The sequence below is a fragment of the Mesoplodon mirus genome (assembly GCF_964341445.2).
Source record: "Mesoplodon mirus genome assembly, chromosome: 6".
Classification (NCBI taxonomy): Eukaryota; Metazoa; Chordata; class Mammalia; order Artiodactyla; family Ziphiidae; genus Mesoplodon; species Mesoplodon mirus.
Window position 1 is genome coordinate 7568290 of NC_138982.1, and position 21440 is coordinate 7589729.

Here is a 21440-nt window from a genome sequence, read left to right on the forward strand (position 1 = left end):
CCCCAGCAAGTCCAAAGCCATAGGCCGCATTGAGGGGAAGGCACTTAACCAGCCATTATCAATCCTGCGGCAGTCCTGCCTCCTGGCAGACCCCATGCCTGGCTGAGTCCAGCAGACAAGACTTCGAGAATGGGATTTTGGGTCCTGGGCCTCTGAAGACTGAGGGCCACACCTTGCAAACGGTTGAGGCTCCTTAAGAAGTGCGACATCCACGCTTCGTGTCTCCTCATTTCCCCTGTCAGGTTGCAATACCCACCAGGGTCCTGGGAAGGGCAATTGGCAATTTGAGTTTTTGTTTTCTTGCTCAGCCATCACTGAAGCCCTGGGGCGGATCGTTCCGGATAATGTCGTTAAGCATCCACATCCAAGCATGGCCTAAGAAATTAAGTTTGGTTTGAGGCAATGTGATGGAGGCATTGTTCAGTATGCTCTCTGCTTGCTGGGTTGAGAGACAGTGTTATTCCTACGAGGAACTTAGACTCTGTGGTATCTCCTCTGTGCCTGGCCCAGCGCCACGAGCTATGGTGGAGACAAGAGGAGAAAGGTGACCAGTACCCGCTCCCTCTGTCTGGAGAGAGAGGGCAGGGGCCGAGCCTGACTTGGCCACTGCTGCGTGTCCCTAGCTCTCGGCCTCACAGAGCCTGGCACATGACAGCCATCCACCAAGTGTGTTTTTTGTTGTTGTTGTTTGTTTTTTTTTGCGGTACGCAGGCCTCTCACTGTTGTGGCCTCTCCCGTTGCGGAGTACAGGCTCCGGACGCGCAGGCTCAGCGGCCATGGCTCATGGGCCCAGCCGCTCCGCGGCATGTGGGATCTTCCCGGACCGGGGCACGAACCCGTGTCCCCTGCAGCGGCAGGCAGACTCTCAACCACTGTACCACCAGGGAAGCCCCACCAAGTGTTTGTTGAAAGAATAAATGAGGCTGGGAGCAGGAAGGCTGCACAGCAGTATATAACAAGGGGCAGACTGGATACAGCCCAGGGTCAGTGGCTCAGAGGCAGTGACTGTGATAGTGGAGAACTAGGCCCCGTGCTCTCATCTCCTGACTCCAGCCCTGGCCCTTTCCCTGCTGAATCCTCTAGAGACAGCAGAACGTGAGAACCTGCTGAGGCCCAGAATCTCCTCTTCACGCCCATACATGTATTCTGCCCTCTCTTCCAAAGCACCCTGCTTGTTTGTATATGTGCTAGGCGGGGTTGGATGGGAGGTGGTGAAGAAGCCCAGGGGAGAGCTTCCTGTCCCCAGAGGAATGCCCCTCAAGGTAGAAAAATGCAGATCAGTGGACCAGAAAGTCGTGGCTGGCTCAGGGGTGATGGAAGTGTGGGGCAGGCACCTAGAGGCCCTGGGGGGATCAGGGCGGGCTTCCAGGAGGAGGTGGGGCTCTCAGGCTGGATTGGGGAGGTAAGGAAGGAAGGACTGGGGGTCCCAACTGCCTGGACAAAGACATGAAGATTGACCTGTGACCCCGGTTTAGGAGTTGGGAATCTGCATTCGTAACTTCCTGTCTCCCAGGCCTGGCTTCTGATCCTGACCACTGCCTTTGACAGGTTCCATGGGGACTAAAACCAAGTTACTTAGCCCGTCTTTTATTCATTTGTTAGTTCAGTTACAACTGCAGCAGACAGTAGGAGCTGGAACTTCTCCGGGGCGAGGACTGCAGAGGCAACGTCCCAGCTGGGTGCAGGGGAAGTACGGGCAGAGTAGATCTGGCTGCAAGCTGGGGACCCCATGAAAAAGTTATAGCCCCCTATTGTGAGCATTTACATTGATCTCCACAGTTTGGTTCTATGAACCACCCTGCCCTTTGCTTCTGTAGCTGAATCCTAGTGCACGCCCTGGTGTTTCTTTAGGATGCATTCAGGTGGTGAAATGGCAATGTCGCAGGACATACACAGTTTAAAGGAGCACTTAACATTTACTGAGTGCCTCCCAGGTGCCCTGTGCCATTTCAGACTTTACAGATGTCTCCCCTGATCCTTGCGAAGACAGGGAAGCTTAGCACATAGAGCACTTTTCAGATGAGTCTCAGAGAGACTTGCCAGGGCCCAATGGACAGGAAGGGATTCAAACCCTGCCCCTCGTTATATTGTGCTATCACTAATTTTCCTTAGTGGATGGCCTTTAATGGACATGAGCACTTCCCTCTGGGTCCTGTCTTGGGGGGAGTAGCAAAGGGCTGCTGTGTGTCCACTCCACCATCGCCAGGGTGGGCAGCTTTTGAGGCCCCTGCCTGCCACTGATGGGGCACAGGCCTCGAGGCCAGAAAGGAAAGCACTGTGCCCTCCATGACCCAACACGGTCTCCTCTGGGGCTGCTGCTTGGCCGCTGCTTTCAAATATGTTAAAGGTGTCTTTCAACAGCTCCAAAGTTGGCATGGTGTGCACAAGGATAAAGCAATTTCCCTAAGAAATGTCCCGTGTGGGCCACAGAGCTGCTTACAGTTGGCACCGTGAGAGGCCCTGTTCTGTTTTTTGATTAGATCTTTTTTGTTGTTTTGAAGTCTATTAATTTATTGAGTAAAAACATCATTGTCAGACATATTAAATTCAGTTTGGTTCAAATTTGGCTGATGTCTATTTGCAGCAGAGATGAATGGAGGAGAAGAGAAGACACCGTGATGCTGGTAAGGGGACACTGAACAAAACCATCTTCCGTTAATTATAAAAGCGGGCATCACACAGCCAGCATGAGTCGGTTAGCTAACGAGCAGGGATAAAACCAAAGTAGTCGAGAACTTTCAAGAAAAGAGAGGCCAGAGCTTTCAGAGGACAAGATGCAGCAGGGGCTCGCTGGAGAGCAGTGTTGGGTGCAGAGATGCCGGCTCACTTAGGGAACACAGTGCCCACATCATAGCCCTCGGGTGGAGTGACCCGCTCCCGGGCATGCTTTTCACAGTAGAGCTGATCCTCCACAAAGAAACGGCCCTTCTGTCTCAGGTTGTTGCCACAGTCGGCGCACACATAACACTCAGGGTGGCGGTGACGGTCCCGCCACTTCACAAACATGGCGACAATGCTGATGCCACACTTGTCACACGTGGGCAGCTTCTGGGCATTTCCAGTCTATGCAGCCATTGGTGACTGGAGCCCTAACTCTTCTGAATCCTGAGGGCTTGTTGGGATCCCCTTTCTCCTCAGACTCCAGGATTTCCTGCAAAACCAGGAATGAAGTGGACTGTTTTGGAGGCTCACTTAACTCTTGTTTCTCCTGCGGCATCTTGTAAACTTCAGATTCTTTATCCATGACGAGTCCGCTTGGAAGCTGAGAATGGTCTAATGCTCTGCCATTCGTCTCCCGCCCACTGGCTGCCGTCTTTGACTCCAAGGCACTGCTGAAGTTGGAGATGTTTTTAGAGAAGTAGAGGCCAGCTGGGTTGTTGTACTGGTTTGTGATGACCCTGGGGCAGAAGTGGAGGCAGGTGAGGTGGTAAGGGGCACACGGCGCTCTAGCTGTGGGCGCTTCCTATGTGTAGGACCTCTTGCGGTTCGGAGGCTAAATTCATCTTGTATGGATGATGTTTCCCTTCCTCTGTCACCAGAAGAGACCAGATTTTCTGTTCAGATCTGGTTACTGTGAGAGTCAAATTGTCTGTGCAGCCCTTGATTTTGTCCTGAGCTTCCAAGTGCGTCATGTGGCTGGTATTTTCCCCATCGATGGCTGTGATTACATCTCCAACACATAAATTAGCTATAGCAGCCTTGCTTCCGGGAGTGACCCGGGAGATGGTGAGAGGCTGCTCGAAGTCCTTGCCCCCCACAAGGCAGAAGCCCCACGGTCCCGGGCCCTGGAGGACTAGTTGCTGGGTGGTCATGGCATGGTGATGGTGGGCAGCGACTCCAGGGGACAGACGGGGCAGGACGCGGAGTGGCGCGTTGGGCTCCCCGGCAGCTGTGCTGATTAGATCTTTCATTTTTTAATTTTATTATGCTTAATTTGTATACTTTCACTCTTTTTCATTTACTAATATAAGTACACCAGCCATGACTTCCTCTGAGCTCTACTTTAACGGGATCCCACAGGTTCCGATATACGGAATGTTTTTTGATATTCTTGTTTTCTAGATATTCTACAATTTCTATATAGGTCTCCTTTTTGATCCGAGTTGTTTAAAAGAGAGTTTTCAAAAACGTCCAAGTGGTAGGATTTTGTGATCCATAACTTTGTGATTAATTTCTAGTTTTTCTTCTGCGTTACCAGGTTCTGTATTATGTCTGCTTTTTTGGTGAGGTTTTATTTGTGGCCTAATGTATGGGCAATTTTTAGAAATATGTATACATCAATTCAATGTCATTATGCAATTTTGGTTTTTCTATGTCTTTACTTAATTTAGTCCATTGATCTGTCATGAGCTGAAAGAGGTGAATTAAAATCATCTGGCTCTACTGCGTATCTGTCTGACCTTTCTTGTATTTCCTGTAGCTTTTGCTTTAAATTTTGGTGCTGTTATTTGGTGTGTTCGATCTTCAATTGTGGATTATATTCTTTATTGTTATAAAGTGTTCTTTGTCTCACTTAATATCGTTTGCCCTGAATTCAACCTTACTTGCCTCATATTAAGGTTACTGTACCTGCTTAGTTTGATGTAGCCCTTACTTGATATGTATTTACCTTTCCTATTTTTTCAACATTGTTGAATTACTTTGCTTTGGGGATACCTCTTAAATATGCCATACGGTGGGAGTTTTGTCTTGTTCCCCAACCTTACAATCTTTTCTTTTTAGTAGTTCACTATGGCCATTTCTTAACATAGCTAGTATTTTTTTGTGTGTGTGTGGTACGTGGGCCTCTCACTGTTGTGGTCTCTCCCGTTGTGGAGCACAGGCTCTGGACGTGCAGGCTCAGTGGCCATGGCTCACGGGCCCAGCTGCTCCATGGCATGTGGGATCCTCCTGGACCGGGGCATGAACCCGTGTCCCCTGCATCAGCAGGCAGGCTCCCAACCACTGACCCATCAGGGAAGCCCCATAGCTAGTATTTTGGTCATAATTTTACTATTGTATTTTATATCTCTGTGTTTTTGTTTCTATTGCTTTTTTTAAATTTTTTTATACAGCAGGTTCTTATTAGTCATCAATTTTATACAATCAGTGTATACATGTCAATCCCAATTCATCACACACACACCCCCACCCCCCTGCCGCTTTCCCCCCTTGGTGTCCATACGTTTGTTCTCTACATCTGTGTCTCTATTTCTGCCCTGCAAACCAGTTCACCTGTACCATTTTTCTAGGTTCCACATACATGCATTAATATACGATATTTGTTTTTCTCTTTCTGACTCACTTCACTCTGTATGACAGTCTCTAGATCCATCCACATCTCAACAAGTGACCCAATTTCGTTCCTTTTTATGGCTGAGTAATATTCCATTGTATATATGTACCACAACTTCTTTATCCATTCGTCTGTCAGTGGGCATTTAGGTTGCTTCCGTGACCTGGCTATTGTAAATAGTGCTGCAATGAACATTGGGGTGCATGTGTCTTTTTGTGTGTGTGTGTGTGGTACGCGGGCCTCTCACTGTTGTGGCCTCTCCTGTTGCGGAGCACAGGCTCCGGACACGCAGGCTCAGCAGCCATGGCTCACGGGCCCAGCCGCTCCACGGCATGTGGGATCTTTCTGGTCTGGGGCACGAACCCTTGTCCCCTGCATCGGCAGGCGGACTCTCAACCACTGCGCCACTAGGAAAGGCCTGCATGTGTCTTTTTGAATTATGGTTTTCTCTGGGTATATGCCCAGTAGTGGGATTGCTGGGTCATATGGTGATTCTATTTTTAGTTTTTTAAGGAACCTCCATACTGTTCCCCATAGTGGCTGCACCAATTTACATTCCCACCAACAGTGTAAGAGGGTTCCCTTTTCTCCACACCCTCTCCAGCATTTGTTGTCCGTAGATTTTCTGAAGATGCCCATTCTAACTGGTGTGAGGGGATACCTCATTGTAGTTTTGATTTGCATTTCTCTAATAATTAGTGATGTTAAACAGTTTTGCATGTGCTTCTTGGCCATCTTTATGTCTTCTTTGGAGAAATGTCTATTTAGGTCTTCTGCCCATTTTTGGATTGGGTTGTTTGTTTCTTTAATATTGAGCTGCATGAGCTGTTTATATATTTTGGAGATTAATCCTTTGTCCGTTGACTCATTTGCAAATATTTTCTCCCATTCTTAGGGTTGTCTTTTCATCTTGTTTATGGTCTCCTTTGCTGTGCAAAAGCTTTTAAGTTTCATTAAGTCCCATTTGTTTATTTTTGTTTTTATTTCCATTACTCTAGGAGGTGGATCAAAAAAGATCTTGCTGTGATTTATGTCAAAGAGTGTTCTTCCTATGTTTTCCTCTAAGAGTTTTACAGTGTCTATTCTTAAATTTAGGTCTTCAATCTATTTTGAGTTTATTTTTGTGTATGTTGTTAGGGAGTGTTCCAATTTCATTCCTTTACATGTAACTGTCAAGTTTTCCCAGCAACACTTACTGAAGAGACTGTCTTTTCTCCATTGTATATCCTTGGCTCCTTTGTCATAGATTAATTGACCATAGGTGTGTGGGTTTATCTCTGGGCTTTCTATCTTGTTCCATTGATCTATGTTTCTGTTTTTGTGCCAGTACCATATTGTCTTGATTACTGTAGCTTTGTAGTATAGTCTGAAGTCAGGGAGTCTGATTCCTCCTGCTCCATTTTTTCTCTCAAGACTGCTTTGGCTATTCGGGGTCTTTTGTGTCTCCATACAAATGTTAAGATTTTTTGTTCTAGTTCTGTAAAAAATGTCATTGGTAATTTGATAGGGATTGCATTGAATCTGTAGATTGCTTTGGGTAGTATAGTCATTTTCACAATATTGATTCTTCCAATCCAAGAACATGGTATATCTCTCCATCTGTTGGTATCATCTTTAATTTCTTTCATCGGTGCCTTATAGTTTTCTGCATACAGGTCTTTTGTCTCCTTAGGTAGGTTTATTCCTAGGTATTTTATTCTTTTTGTTGCAATGGTAAATGGGAGTGTTTCCTTAATTTCTCTTTCAGATTTTTCATCATTAGTGTATAGGAATGCAAGTGATTTCTGTGCATTAATTTTGTATCCTGCTACTTTACCAAATTCATTGATTAGCTCTAGTAGTTTTCTGGTGGCATTTTTAGGATTCTCTATGTATAGTATCATGTCATCTGCAAACAATGACAGTTTTACTTCTTCTTTTCCAATTTGTATTCCTTTATTTCTTTTCCTTCTCTGATTGCCATGGCTAGGACTTCCAAAACTATGTTGAATAATAGTGGTGAGAGTGGACATTCTTGTCTTGTTCCTGATCTTAGAGGAAATGCTTTCAGTTTTTCACCATTGAGAATGATGTTTTGCTGTGGGTTTGTTGTATATGGCCTTTATTATGTTGAGGTAGGCTCCCTGTCTGCCCACCTTCTGGAGAATTTTTGTCATAAATGGGTGTTGAATTTTGTCAAAAGCTTTTTCTGCATCTATTGAGATGATCATATGGTTTTTCTTCTTCAAGTTGTTAATATGGTGCATCACATTGATTGATTTGCGTATAATGAAGAATCCTTGCATCCCTGGGATAAATCCCACTTGATCATGGTGTATGATCCTTTTAAAGTGTTACTGGATTCTGTTTGCTAGTATTTTGTTGAGGATTTTTGCATCTATATTCATCAGTGATATTGGTCTGTAATTTTCTTTTTTTGTAGTATCTTTGTCTGGTTTTGGTATCAGGGTGATGGTGGCCTCATAGAATGAGTTTGGGAGTGTTCCTTCCTCTGCAATTTTTTGGAAGCATCTGAGAAGGATGGGTGTTAGATCTTCTCTAAGTGTTTGATAGAATTCACCTGTGAAGGCATCTGGTCCTGGAATTTTGTTTGTTGGAAGATTTTTCATCACAGTTTTAATTTCATTACTTGTGATTGGTCTGTTCATATTTTCTCTTTCTTCCTGGTTCAGTCTTGGAAGGTTATACCTTTCTAAGAATTTGTCCATTTCTTCCAGGTTGTCCATTTTATTGGCATAGAGTTGCCTGTAGTACTCTCTTAGGATGCTTTGTATTTCTGTGGTGTCTGTTGTAACTTCTCCTGTTTCATTTCTAATTTTATTGATTTGAGTCCTCTCTCTCTTTTTCTTGATGGGTCTGGCTAATGGTTTATCAATTTTGTTTATCTTCTCAAAGAACCAGCTTTTACTTTTATTGATCTTTGCTATTGTTTTCTTTGTTTCTATTTCATGTATTTCTGCTCTGATCTTTATGATTTCCTTCCTTCTGCTAACTTTGGGTTTTGTTTGTTCTTCTTCCTCTAGTTCCTTTAGGTGTAAGGTTAGATTGTTTATTTGAGATTTTTCTTGTTTCTTGAGGTAGGTTTGTAGAGCTATAAAGTTCCCTCTTAAAACTGCTTTTGCTGCATCCCATAGGTTTTGGATCATCGTGTTTTCATTGCCATTTGTCTCTAGGTATTTCTTGATTTCCTCTTTGATTTCTTCAGTGACCTCTTGGTTATTTAGTAATGTATTGTTTAGCCTCCATGTGTTTGTGTTTTTACGTTTTTTTCCCTGTAATTCATTTTTAATCTCATAGCGTTTTAGTCAGAAAAGATGCTTGATATGATTTCAGTTTTCTCAGATTTACTGAGGCTTGATTTGTGACCCAAGATGTGATGTATCCTAGAGAATGTTCCGTGCGCACTTTAGAAGAAAGTGTAAAATGTTGTTTTTGGATGGAATGTCCTATAAATATCAATTAAATCTATCTGGTCTATTGTGTCATTGAAAGCTTCTGTTTCCTTATTTATTTTCATTTTGGATTATCTGTTCTTTGGTGTAAGTGAGGTGTTAAAGTCCCCCACTAGTATTGTGTTACTGTCGATTTCCTCTTTTATAGCTGTTAGCAGTTGCCTTATGTATTGAGGTGCTCCTATGTTGGGTGCATATATATTTATAATTGTTATATCTTCTTCTTGGGTTGATCCCTTGATCATTATGTAGTGTCCTTCCTTGTCTCTTGTAACATTTTTGTTTTAAAGTCTATTTTATCTGATATGAGTATTGCTACTCCAGCTTTCTTTTGATTTCCATTTGCATGGAATATCTTTTTCCATCCCCTCACTTTCAGTCTGTATGTGTCCCTAGGTCTGAAGTGGGTCTCTTGTAGCCAGCATGTATATGGGTCTTGTGTTTGTATCCATTCAGCAAGCTGTGCCTTTTGGTTGGAGCATTTAGTCCATTCACGTTTAAGGTAATTATTGATATGTATGTTCCTATGACCATTTTCATAATTGTTTTGGGTTTGCTTTTGTAGGTACTTTTCTTCTCCTGTGTTTCCACTTAGAGAAGTTCCTTTAGCATTTGTTGTAGAGCTGGTTTGGTGGTGCTGAATTTTCTTAGCTTTTTCTTGTCTGTAAAGCTTCTGATTTCTCCATTGAATCCGAATGAGATCCTTGCAGGGTAGAGTAATCTTGGTTGTAGGTTCTTCCCTTTCATCACTTTAAGTATAGCATGCCACTCCCTTCTGGCTTGTAGAGTTTCTGCTGAGAAATCAGCTGCTAACCCTACTGGAGTTCCCTTGTATGTTATTTGCCTTTTTTCCCTTGCTGCTTTCAATAAATTTTCTTTGTCTTTAATTTTTGCCAATTTGATTACTATGTGTCTCGGTGTGTTTCTCCTTGGGTTTATCCTGTATGGAACTCCCTGTGCTTCCTGGACTTGAGTGGCTATTTCCTTTCCCATCTTAGGGAAGTTTTTGACTATAATCTCTTCAAATATTTTCTCGGGTCCTTTCTCTCTCTCTTCTCCTTCTGGGACCCCTATAATATGAATGTTGTTCTGTTTAATGTTGTCCCAGAGGTCTCTTAGGCTGTCTTCATTTCTTTCATTCTTTTTTCTTTATTCTGTTCCACAGCAGTGAATTCCACCATTCTGTCTTCCAGGTCACTTATCCGTTCTTCTGCCTCAGTTATTCTGCCATTGATTCCTTCTGGTGTAGTTTTCATTTCAGTTATTGTATTGTTCATCTCTGTTTGTTTTTTCTTTAATTCTTCTAGGTCTTTGTTAAACATTTCTTGCATCTTCTCGATCTTTGCCTCCATTCTTTTTCCGAGGTCTTGAATCATCTTCACTATCATTATTCTGAATTCTTTTTCTGGAGGTTGCCTATCTCCACTTCATTTAGTTGTTTTTCTGTGGTTTTATCTTGTTCCTTCATCTGGTACATAGCTCTCTGCCTTTTCATCTTGTCTATCTTTCTGTGAATGTGGTTTTTGTTCCACAGGCTGCAGGATTGTAGTTCTTCTTGCTTCTGCTGTCTGCCCTCTGGTGGATGAGGCTATCTAAGAGGCTTGTGTAAGTTTCCTGATGGGAGGGACTGGTGGTGGGTAGAGCTGACTGTTGCTCTGGTGGGCAGAGCTCAGTAAAACTTTAATCTGCTTGACTGCTGATGGGTGGGGCTGGGTTCCCTCCCTGTTGGTTGTTTGGCCTGAGGCAAACCAACACTGGAGCTTACCTGGGCTCTTTGGAGGGGCTAATGACAGACTCTGGGAGGGCTCATGCCAAGGAGTACTTCCAGAACTTCTGCTGCCAGTGTCCTTGTCCCCACTGTGAGCCACAGCCACCCCCCACCTCTGCAGGAGACCCTCCAACACTAGCAGGTAGGTCTGGGTCAGTCTCCCCTGGGGTCACTGCCCCTTCCCCTGGGTCCCGATATGCACACTACTTTGTGCATGCCCTCCAAGAGTGGAGTCTCTGTTTCCCCCAGTGCTGTCGAAGTCTTGCAATCAAATCCCACTAGCCTTCAAAGTCTGATTCTCTTGGAATTCCTCCTCCCATTGCCGGACCCCCAGGTTGGGAAGCCTGACATGGGGCTGAGAACCTTCACTCCAGTGGGTGGACTTCTGTGGTATAACTGTTCTCCAGTCTGTGAGTCACCCACCCAGCAGTTATGGGATTTGATTTTACTGTGATTGCGCCCCTCCTACCATCTCATTGTGGCTTCTCCTTTGTCTTTGGAAGTGGGGTATCTTTTTTGGTGAGTTCAGTGTCTTCCTGTTGATGATTGTCCAGCAGCTAGTTGTGATTCTGGTGTTCTCGCAAGAGGGAGTGAGAGCACATCCTTCTACTCCGCCATCTTGGTTCCTAGTCTCTATTGCTTCCTAAAGCAAAATCTTTCAGTATGGTGTTTTATTTTGTGTTCTTTTTGACAGTTTGGAAGATCTGTATTTTATTCTTCTGGAGTTCTTCTGGAGGTTTCCTTTGTAACTATGTAAAAAAGTATTTAATCTTTTTTTTTTTTTTAGGCTGTACTAGTTGTCTCCCTTCTGAAATAAGTGATCACAAAATTAGTTTACAAATTTGCTAACAATTTTTATCTGCTTTGTGACAGCTTTTTCTTCTGGTGAGTTTTCTTGGCTTACCATATTTTTTTCCTGTTCTGTTCCTCCTCTATTTCTTTTCCAGCATCTTTGACTACATCATGTGCTGGCTCCTAGTTGGAAGAGGCGGACCTTCCTGGATCAGCATTTTGCAGGGCATGTGTGTAGAGGAGATGCCAGTAGGTATTTTAGGAGAGCAGGATTGCTCCCTGGTTCCTGGTAACTGTTCACAGGACTGTGGCAGTGATTTCTTTTAGCTTCTACCCAGTCAGCAGAGATCTGCAGCCCTGGGCTTCCCCCAGTTCAGGCCCTTCTCCCACTCTGCCTCAGCAGCACACTTCTTCCTATGAAGATGGCAGACCTGTAAAGTTTTCTCTGTTAGCCCTGCCCTCCTCTTTCCCCACAGTGTCAGCGGCAGCTCCCACTGCTGGACCGCATACCCTGTTCCCATTGTTCCTGATTAGGAACCATTGATTTTCTCCTTCAGGGAGTGCCAGCTACTGGCTGGCTCTGCCATCTTCAACTGAGATCTGCAGCCACAGGTGTCTTCTGTAGGTGTTTTCTCACACCTCGTTTGATCTTCACTGGTTTTGGCAACCCTTGACCATTTTTTTGGCAGCCTTTCTTTATAAGTTGTGGTTGGATTACAAATGTGTTCTAGTTTCGCTGAAGATAAAATTTGCATTCCTCTTTCTCTTTCTCCTTTATTTTGGGTGATTTTGGATATGAAAAGGAGTAACTATTCTGCTATCTTAGAACTGTCTAGTGTTGTACATTTTTATGTATTCTGGTATTTCCTTAAACATTAGCCAGAACTCTCTGGATAGGGTCAGCATGAGCTGAAGCTGGGGTCTGACAGTAGAAAGGAAAGAAAATGGGAGTCGAGAATAAAGTTGGAGGGTTAAAAAAGCAATGCATATTATTGCTGCCTGTGCTGTATGGCCCTTTGCCTGGGATTGTGCCACTGTTTGGGTGGGAGGTCATGGCCAGGCAGAACGGGGCATGAAAAACATCTGCCTCCTGATCTAGCTCAAGGAAAGCCTAGGAGCTCTCAGACCAGGGAGGGGAGGAGACACACCTCTGCTCTGGACAGTTTGCAGGGCTCAGCTCTCCATCTCTTCCCACACTCGGGGCCCATCCAAACAGCCCAAGCACCCTGGATTCTGGCTAGTCTCTTAGTGATGGTGGCCAAGTCCTGAAAGCCAGGATCTTGTCTCAGCAGAGGTTGCCCAGTGTCAATGCTGTTAACTATGTTTATATGCCTAAAGAAAGAGCTAGCCCATCCAAAGGGAAGGTGTATATGCAGGATGCCCAGAAGACAGAGCCAGAGAGGAAAACCTGCCCGCAGAATCTCAGGCTTGACTTTTGATATTGTCCCTTACCTTCCCACACCACCTGGAGGGAGCATTTTACCCCCATTCAACAAATGAGGAAACTGGAGCCTTAGAGAGGCTAAGGGACCTTCCTGTGGACACACAGCTAAGAGATGGAGAGAGGGATTTGCATATACTTCTCGCTGGCTCCAGAGTCTGGACATCAACTCTCTCATCCCCCTGCCTCCAACTCACCTTCCCATGGAGAGCCCCCCCCATCCTCAGATGGTTATCTTATGTCCATGTCCACGTCCCTGGGTGCCCTTGGTGGATCCTTGCTCAGTGTCTGGCTTCTCAAGCCTGGCTGCACTTTAAATGCTGTTTAGGCTCCCCAGGGCAGCCCGGGATGGGAACCAATGGGCCACACCCTAAACATCTTTGACCCCCTGTCTTGGGCACTCTATCCCCCCAACCTTGGCACAGGGCTCGTTTCTTGGGACCAAATGCATTGGGGTTCTCTATGTTCTGTGATCTTGAGCAAATCACAACTTCTCTGGGCTCAGTCCTTATTTCTAAAATAAAATTGCCTGTGACCGCTCTGAGAGCCGAACACAGACTCTGAAGCCAGATGGCCTCAGTATGAATCTGGGCTCAGCCCCTTATTAACTGTGGGGACGTTGGTTAATTACTTATCTCCTCTATGCTCTTTACTTTTCTCATCTATAAAATGGGAGTGATAATGAATGTCTTATAGGGAGGTCTTAAGGATTAAATGAGCTAATAAATATGAATCACTTAAAACAGAGTCTCGCATATGGCCAGTTCTAGATAAGTGCCAGATATCATTCGATTCATTAGTTATTATTATCAATGCATGCCCAGGGCCCAGCCAAGGCATGGGCATAAGTGGCTGTCGAGGCTGCTGTAATAACCCGCGTCCTTTGCTTCCTTCCAGGAGCTTGGGCCCCTGCCCCAGCCCCGCAGAGGCTGTGGACGTGTACGGTCCGGAAGCCTGGTTTCCAGCCCCGTGGCCCGTCCCTGGCTGCGGGGAGCGGAAGCTCCCACGAGGTAGCGGTGGCCCGCAGCGGCCCCGTCCCAGCAGCGAGCCATGGGCCAGAAGCTCTCGGGGAGCCTCAAGTCGGTGGAGGTGCGAGAGCCGGCGCTGCGGCCGGCCAAGCACGAGCTGCGGGGAGCGGAGCCGGGGCGGCCGGCGCGGCTGGACCAGCTGCTGGACATGCCGGCAGCGGGGCTGGCGGTGCAGCTGCGCCACGCGTGGAACCCCGAGGACCGCTCGCTCAACGTCTTCGTCAAGGATGACGATCGGCTCACCTTCCACCGGCACCCGGTGGCGCAGAGCACGGACGGCATCCGCGGCAAGGTGGGCCACGCCCGCGGCCTGCACGCCTGGCAGATCCACTGGCCGGCGCGGCAGCGGGGCACACACGCTGTGGTGGGCGTGGCCACGGCGCGGGCCCCGCTGCACTCGGTGGGCTACACGGCCCTGGTGGGCAGCGACGCCGAGTCCTGGGGCTGGGACCTGGGCCGCAGCCGCCTCTACCACGACGGCAAGAACCGGCCCGGCGTGGCCTACCCCGCCTTCCTGGGGCCCGATGAGGCCTTCGCGCTGCCCGACTCGCTGCTCGTGGTGCTGGACATGGACGAGGGCACACTCAGCTTCGTCGTGGACGGCCAGTACCTGGGCGTGGCCTTCCGTGGCCTCAAGGGCAAGAAGCTTTACCCGGTGGTGAGTGCCGTGTGGGGCCACTGCGAAGTCACCATGCGCTACATCAATGGCCTTGACCGTAAGTGCAGCCTGCTGAGGGGGGAAGGGGTGGGCAGGGGTGGGTCCAGAGGCTGCCTGTCCCAGGCAGAACTGGGGGCGGGGAGGCGGGGGGAAAGCATCCTCCTGAGGCCCCATCCTCCATCAGCACTTGGGATAATCCTGCGGTGTGAACTCGTGGTGAGGACGTGGACTCTGAGGCCAGGCTCCTGGGTTTGGACCTTGACTCTTTTTTGCTCGCTGGGTGATCTTGGCGTGTGCCTCAGTTTCCCTTTCTGCAAAAGTGGCTCAATGATAGTAATCTAGCTCCGGGTTGTTGTGAGAAATCAAATAAGATAATAATATATATGAAGTGCTTAGGACAGTGCTTAGAACTGGCGCCTAATAAGTGATTTGGGTGTTGATGCTAATTACAAACGTTTCAGTCTCTGTAAGGGTTGTGCAAAACGATGTCTCCTGTGTTTCTGGCTTCAAGTTCACAGTGGGAGGAGAGTGACAAGTAGAAGACACAGTCCCTGCACTTGAATCCCATGCACTCGAGTTACGGATAAGTAATAAGTAGTGATAAGTATCATTTATTGAACACCTACTGTATGCAGGGGCTGAACACTCAAATCTAGGTCTTCCTGCTGAGCCCTCTGTTAAAGGGGGCATCTAGATGATTATTGCCTCATGGGAATGAGAGCCACAAGTTGTGGAATCTTCTGATTTCTTTCAAGAGGACCTAGATATCTAGATTTTGTGTGAACGATTCCAATTTTTAACACTGGCAGCTGCTTAAGACACCATGTGGACACACAAAACACCCTCGCAGGTTGCACAGAAGCCCACAGGCTGCTGTGTTTGACTGCTGACAACTCTAAGGCCTCCTCTCATTTAATATACACAGCCATCCTGTGAGGCAGCTTAAAAATCCTAGTAACGAAAATAGTTCTTGGTTTTAGGAGGGAGTCACTTAGGGAGGCAGTGTGGCCTCTGGCCAGAGGTGCATGTGGTCGCCTGTCCCGTGTTGAATGAATCCCAGCCGAGTGGGGCCTGGAGTCAGTCACCTGTGAGCTTGCACACACCTCATCCAAGCAGACTTCCTGCCACACCCCTGACGAAGCTCCCAGTGCTGGGCGCTTAAAGCCAGAATTCCAGCTTATTCATCTTAAATGAGAGATAATTGCCCCGCTTCAGAGAAGAGAAACTCAAGAGCAGAGCTATGGAGAACCAGAACCAGAACCTCCCCTGGTCTGTCAGCCTCCGAAGCCCACTCTTTTCCCATGCTCCCCCCTTTAGCTGAGGGGCTGAGAGCGACACTCCAGAAAAGAGGTCAAGAACAAGATTTTACTCAAGTAAAAATTGACATTGACTCAGGTTAGCGTGGGTTGACCATTTTCAAGGGTGACAGACCACCAGAGAGTGGCTGGTGTGCTCCACTCTGTGGTATAATTGGCGACACTTTTGCTCATATTTCATTTCCATGGTTGTTGGACTCAGGTTGCCATTGAATGGCAAAGTGGCCTGTTTTCTCTGATTAACTGGTTAAGTAAAGAGAGGTTGAGTGTGTCCTGAACCGGGCTAGCTTAGTCACCGCAGTGCCTTGTGGAGAATGTTGAGAACCCTCCAAGACATGATGACCAGGCAAACCCCAGTGTTTAGAAAACCAACAGCAACAACAAACACTCTTTTTAAATGGAATTGGAAAGTCTACTTGCCAGAACTGACCACTGGACTACAAGGATGGCCTTGGTGTACCAAGGCTCCGGGGTCTGACATGCCTCATTTCCCACTGCATCCCCAATGTCCAGTGGTTTTGAGTCTTTGGTGAGTCTCTCTAATTCTTTGGAAAGTCTACTTGCCAGAACTGACCACTGGACTACAAGGATGGCCTTGGTGTACCAAGGCTCCGGGGTCTGACATGCCTCATTTCCCACTGCATCCCCAATGTCCAGTGGTTTTGAGTCTTTGGTGAGTCTCTCTAATTCTTTAGGGCTCATTTCACTCATCTGTAAAATGGGACAGTATCAGGTCCCTTTCACAGCTGCTGTGAGATCTTGTGTGACGGCACCAATAATATGGTAGCTGGGATTAAAGGCTGGCACTGATACCCAGAGGAATTACCTGAGCCAACCATTGGGCCCCCAAGGTGGGTTTCCTCTTGGGTATTGACTCACACTTGGATTATTGTCTGTTGCTTGGTTTACTGGCACAAAACTAAGGTGCTAACAAGGTTGCAGCCAGTGCCTCCCCCACGAAGGATAGGATCAAGAGCATTCAAGCCATGGTGTTCTGCTTGGTGTGCTGCTGAGGGTAGAGACTGGGTGGGGGAGGACAGTTGTGATCAGGGCATTTTGAGCTCTTGGATCCTTCAGGTGGCTGGAGATTCTTGGTGAGACTGAAACTTGGAGCAGTCTATCCTCCCTGTTGGCAGTGATTTTTTTCAGGTTCGCTGAGGCTAGAAAGCCCATCCAGGAGGCAGGGGGAGACAAGGCCAAGATGTCATATGATGCAAGCCTGTGGCATCTCCTGTTGGGTGACAGGATTGGCTTGAGTGCTATGGTGCTGACCCCTTCTCCAGATAGGAGTGACGTTCTCTATCTTGGGCAGGGTGTGATTGCAGAAAGGGGGAGCTCAGCTTTTTTGAACAAGCCCTGACTACAGGGTGAGCCACCAAAGAACAGGCTGAGGGGAGTCTGACGGGCTGGTTGGGAAGGGACTGTGTGATGCCTATAGCTAGTGACCTGGGCTGAAGTCCAGTGGATCCCTGGACACCGAGAAGGGTTTGGCCCTAGGGAGTCCCTGGGCAGGTAGGGTGACCCAAGGTAGAATTCTGTGCATGAAAAGAATTCGGAGCCAATTGGTTGTGGACACGAAGGTGGGTCCCCAAATTCAGACCCAACAAGGGGGTTAGGTGACCCCAGTTAGAGATAGGCTCTAGGGCAGAAAGGCAGGGCCGCTCTCTGGGGTTGCTTCCCCACAAGGCCATGGCGGGTAGAACTGACGGGGTTAGAGTCTGGTCCCAGGACTCACCAGGAGGCCCTGGATGATGATTACCTCCTCGCTCTGGACCTCAGTGTTCTCCTTTGTAAAACAGGCATGATAAAGCTCCCCAGCACAGAGCAGGCCCACAGCGACCGGTGCTCGCTGCTTTGACTAACTAGGTGAGCTGGGCCAGGTCCGGGGCTTCACCTATGGATAAAAAACAAAAGTGGCCTCAATAAGAGGCTTCCCTTCTAATGTGTAGGAAGGAAGCTAATGGGCATGATTTTCTCAATTTTTGATTTTTATGACTATGAAAGCAAGACTTAGAAAGAGCTAACTGCCCATAAGTCTGAAGTATGAGTTTGTGGAGGACAAGAGCTCCCGGAAGTGCCTTTTCCTATTAGAAATGTGTTCTTCGGCTACACCATGGGACGAGAGAGCTCAGCATCTTGGGGGCTTTACAGTAGAGAGCTGCAGGACGCCCAGGGGCTCTGCCATCTGAGTGAGCTGGGAAGTGCAGAACCAAGGCCAGGCAAGCAGGCCAGCTGGCTCCGGATGACTGGGTCCAGGGTCAAATCATAAGAGCAATAACAGCGTCACACTCACTAAAGTCACACTCACTAACGCTCCTCTGATACTTAGTCTGTGCTGGGCTAGATTCTAAGCACTTTACAAATGTTAATTCACTTAATCCTTGTAACAACTCTTTGAGCTAATCCCTTTATTAGCATCTTCATTTTCCGATGAAGAAGGTGAAGCCCAGAGAGCTTGAGTCATTTGCTCAAGGTCACACAGCTAATAACTGGATCAAACTGAGGCACACTGGCGTAGTGGGTCCCTCGTGGAGATGTTTACAGACAAGGCAGGAAGAGAAGGAATAGGAGACACTGCTCCACCGGGCTGGGTGGCCGCTCAGCAAAGGACTGGACCCTTTCCTTCAGCGGTGAGTTTGGAGGAGTTCCTGAGATGCTGTCCCTCCCCCCGGTTTCACCTCCAGCCCACAAAGCTCTTGGCTGAGCACAGCACTCCACGGGCCGTTCTGAAAAGCTAGTTGCGTATAGACAGCCCCAGCGGTGGCTGTGAATCAGGCATCCTTTGGTCGCTAACAGGAGAATGTCACTGAAAATGTCCCAACTGCTGTGAGGGTGGCCCGTGGGGTGGGCCAGGCCTTTGGAATCTGCTCCGGGCTGGTTTCTGGAATTGCCCTCCAGCCCCTGGCACCTCCTTCCACATGCTGGCGGCCAGGAGGACTGGCAGAACGGCTTTGTCTTCCATCTTGGAGGTCTTGTGGTAGTGAGTAGTACGCGAGTGACACAGGAGGGGGAGAGGGGACCCCGGACGGAGCAGCTTTGATTTGAAGGTCCTAATAATTATACGTTTGGGGGAATCCACCCAAGTTCTGTGCCCTGGGCCAAGTGTTTTACTCATTTTCTTTTTTTTTCAGCCCACGCAATAAACCTTGAGGCAGTGTCATTGTTATTAAACCCATCTTATAGACGAGGAAACTGAGTCTTGGAGAGGTGAAGAGTTAGCCCAAGGCCGCACGGCTAGCCAGTGGCAGAGCTGCCCTGGAACCCAGGTGGTCGCGACCACTCCCGTGCCTCCGGCTACCTGGGCCGGCCTTGCTGCCTCCACGCTGCCCGCCGATTCCACAGAGCAGGTGTCCGAGCCCAGGGCTGACTAAGCGGGGATGGGGAGCGGGACCCCAGGATCTCAGGCCCAGTGGGCAGGGAAGCCTTGTCCACCCGCTTCGAGCCAGGGAAACTGTCATTCCAGACGTCATTCCTAGATGGTTTAATTGATCTGCCAACAAGCATCTATTGGCACATCAGCTCAGCAGAGGAGGCTGGCGTCCAGCCAAGCCTTCTGGTACTGATGAAGGCCAGAGCGAGTTTTCTACCGGGATGGCTGCAAGGACACCGTCCCGTTGCCAGAGCTTCCTGCCCAGCTCCCCTGTGTCTCCTGGGTGGCACCATCCTCTGGATTCTGCTCCTCCCTCGTCCTCAGCCAGGTCCAGGCCTGGTCTCCCCTTGGCCCCGCACCCTATCATTCTGCCCTGACTCCAGCTCACCACAGCCCTCAACCCAGGGCTCTGTCCCCTGCACCCCCAATTCAAGGCTGAGTCCTCCTCCCATCCCCCCCACCCCCATCCCTGCTTTGCCCCAGTCATTTTCCACATGTGTATGCCTTCTTTCCCCAGGTGGGTGTGAAGTTCCCCAGGGCACAGCTGGTCAGCCAGGAGGCATGTGTGGGGAAGCGGGCACACTGGGGACTTTAACATACTTTTGAAAGGTAAAGGATGCATGTGGCAACAAATTTCAACGCTACAAAAGCGTGCCTGGTGAAATACCTCCGCCCCGAAGCTCCCCAGCCTCTCTTCCTGCTGGTAACCACCATGATCACTTTCTCCTAGGTCCTTCCAGAATTTTATGCCAGAGAAGTTTCACGCAAATGTGCTCATACTGTGAACACTGCTCTGCATCTCGTTTTCCCCCTTAATAGATCTTGGTGATTGTTTCATATGATTAGTGTAGAGCTGCCTCATTCCTTATTAACAGCCGCGTGGGTTTCCATGGTATGGTTGTATCATAATTGGATTATCCAGACCCTTATTTTTGGACATTTAGGCAGTTTCCAGTCTTTGAGAATAAACGTTTGATCCTGATTTGAATTTTATTTCTGCCCCCTGCTGGCTAATTGACATCCTCAAGCCTTTGTTTTGCCATCTGTGCAGTGGGAATAATGATATGTACCTTGCAGAGTTGGTGAGTATTAAGATTGCTGCAGAAACGCAGCGTGGTCCAGTGTGTGGCTCACGTGAGGTGCGGGCTGGAGGGGAGCTGTTGATATCACACACTGAGCCTGCATTATTGATTGTGCTGTGCCAGTGCTGAGCTCGTCTTGGGCACCCGATGAATGCTTGTGAAAGATTTGGTTTCTGATTTAAAATACGGTGCGATCACATTAATTTGCAATTAAGACGGCTTCAGACTCGTTGTTGGAGTATGATCATTTGAGAGATACAATTCAGTCAGTCCTTACGTGGGGTGTATGTCTGCACAGTGAGACCCCTGGACCCCTTACACGCACAGAGCAGGTTCATAAGAGGTGTGTTTTGCTGTTTTGTTATTGCTGCTGCTGAGAGTGGCAGTTCTTTGAGGCGGGACTGCATCCTAGCCGCCTCAGCCACCCTCATAGCGGAGTACATAGTAAGTGCTCAATAAGTGCATGTTTTCTCCATCGCAGCGGGACTGGAGTCATAGTTGCCTGGAACGAATTGAGGCTGGCTCTGAGCTGTCACCCCCTTGAAGGCTGACCCCGGAGTGATCCACTTCCACCCCTCATTGTGCACCGGGCACAGCACATCTGTCCCCACACCCGGGCCAAGCAGAGGCTGCATGATGGCCCAGCAATTCAATTCAGGATCTCCGCATTCAGAAACTGGCCCCTACCCTTTGTTTCCCACTAAAAAGGAACAGACTTTCAGCTGAAAAAAGGTTTCACTCAGACGCTGTGGCCCTGCTTTGAGGGTTTTTTCCCACATTTAACACAGTCACGAGTAGGTTCAGTCCAGCAAGTCCTGCCTGCAGAAGGGAGCTTGGAAACGCAGGCCCGTTTGGGACAGGTGTCACCGTGGGCCACTGCAGAGCTGTTGCCATCTTCCTCTGAGGCTCACAGCCTGGTGTCATGGGAAAAACTGCGGCTCAGGGATCTCCCAGCCCCGGGCCCAGTCCTGACTTGGCTGCTAGTTAGCTGTGACCTTGAGTGAGTCACTTCACCCCTGAGCCGGTTTCCTCATCTGTAATAGTAATAGAAATTTACTTTGCCACGAACCATCAGGATCGTGGGTCATATATGGAAAGTGACTAGGCTGGTGCCTGGCACATAGAAGGTACTGAAAAAGGTAGGTTTAAAAACTGCTGGTTGTAACTATTACAGCTCCCATAGGCTGTTAAAGTTGCTTCGTGTTATTAGATATGGAAATAATTATTGTTATTAAATTTGGGTCCACACTGTGAACTC

General features: G+C 47.9%; 1 protein-coding gene and 1 pseudogene across 2 annotated transcripts in view; one reads left to right on the plus strand and one right to left on the minus strand.

Moving 5' to 3' along the window:
* Positions 1-2798: 2798 nt before the first annotated feature.
* On the minus strand, positions 2799-3816 carry LOC309807033 (PDZ and LIM domain protein 1-like; annotated as a pseudogene). The gene has a single exon. The product of its transcript is annotated as a PDZ and LIM domain protein 1-like (transcript).
* Positions 3817-13594: 9778 nt separating this feature from the next.
* SPSB4 (splA/ryanodine receptor domain and SOCS box containing 4) overlaps positions 13595-21440 on the plus strand; it is a 62354-nt gene continuing 54508 nt past the window's right edge. The window contains exon 1 of the mRNA XM_082624190.1: positions 13595-14472. Within this exon, the coding sequence (XP_082480316.1) occupies positions 13779-14472 (694 nt within the window). The 5' untranslated portion in view covers positions 13595-13778. The remainder of the gene's footprint in view (positions 14473-21440) is intronic.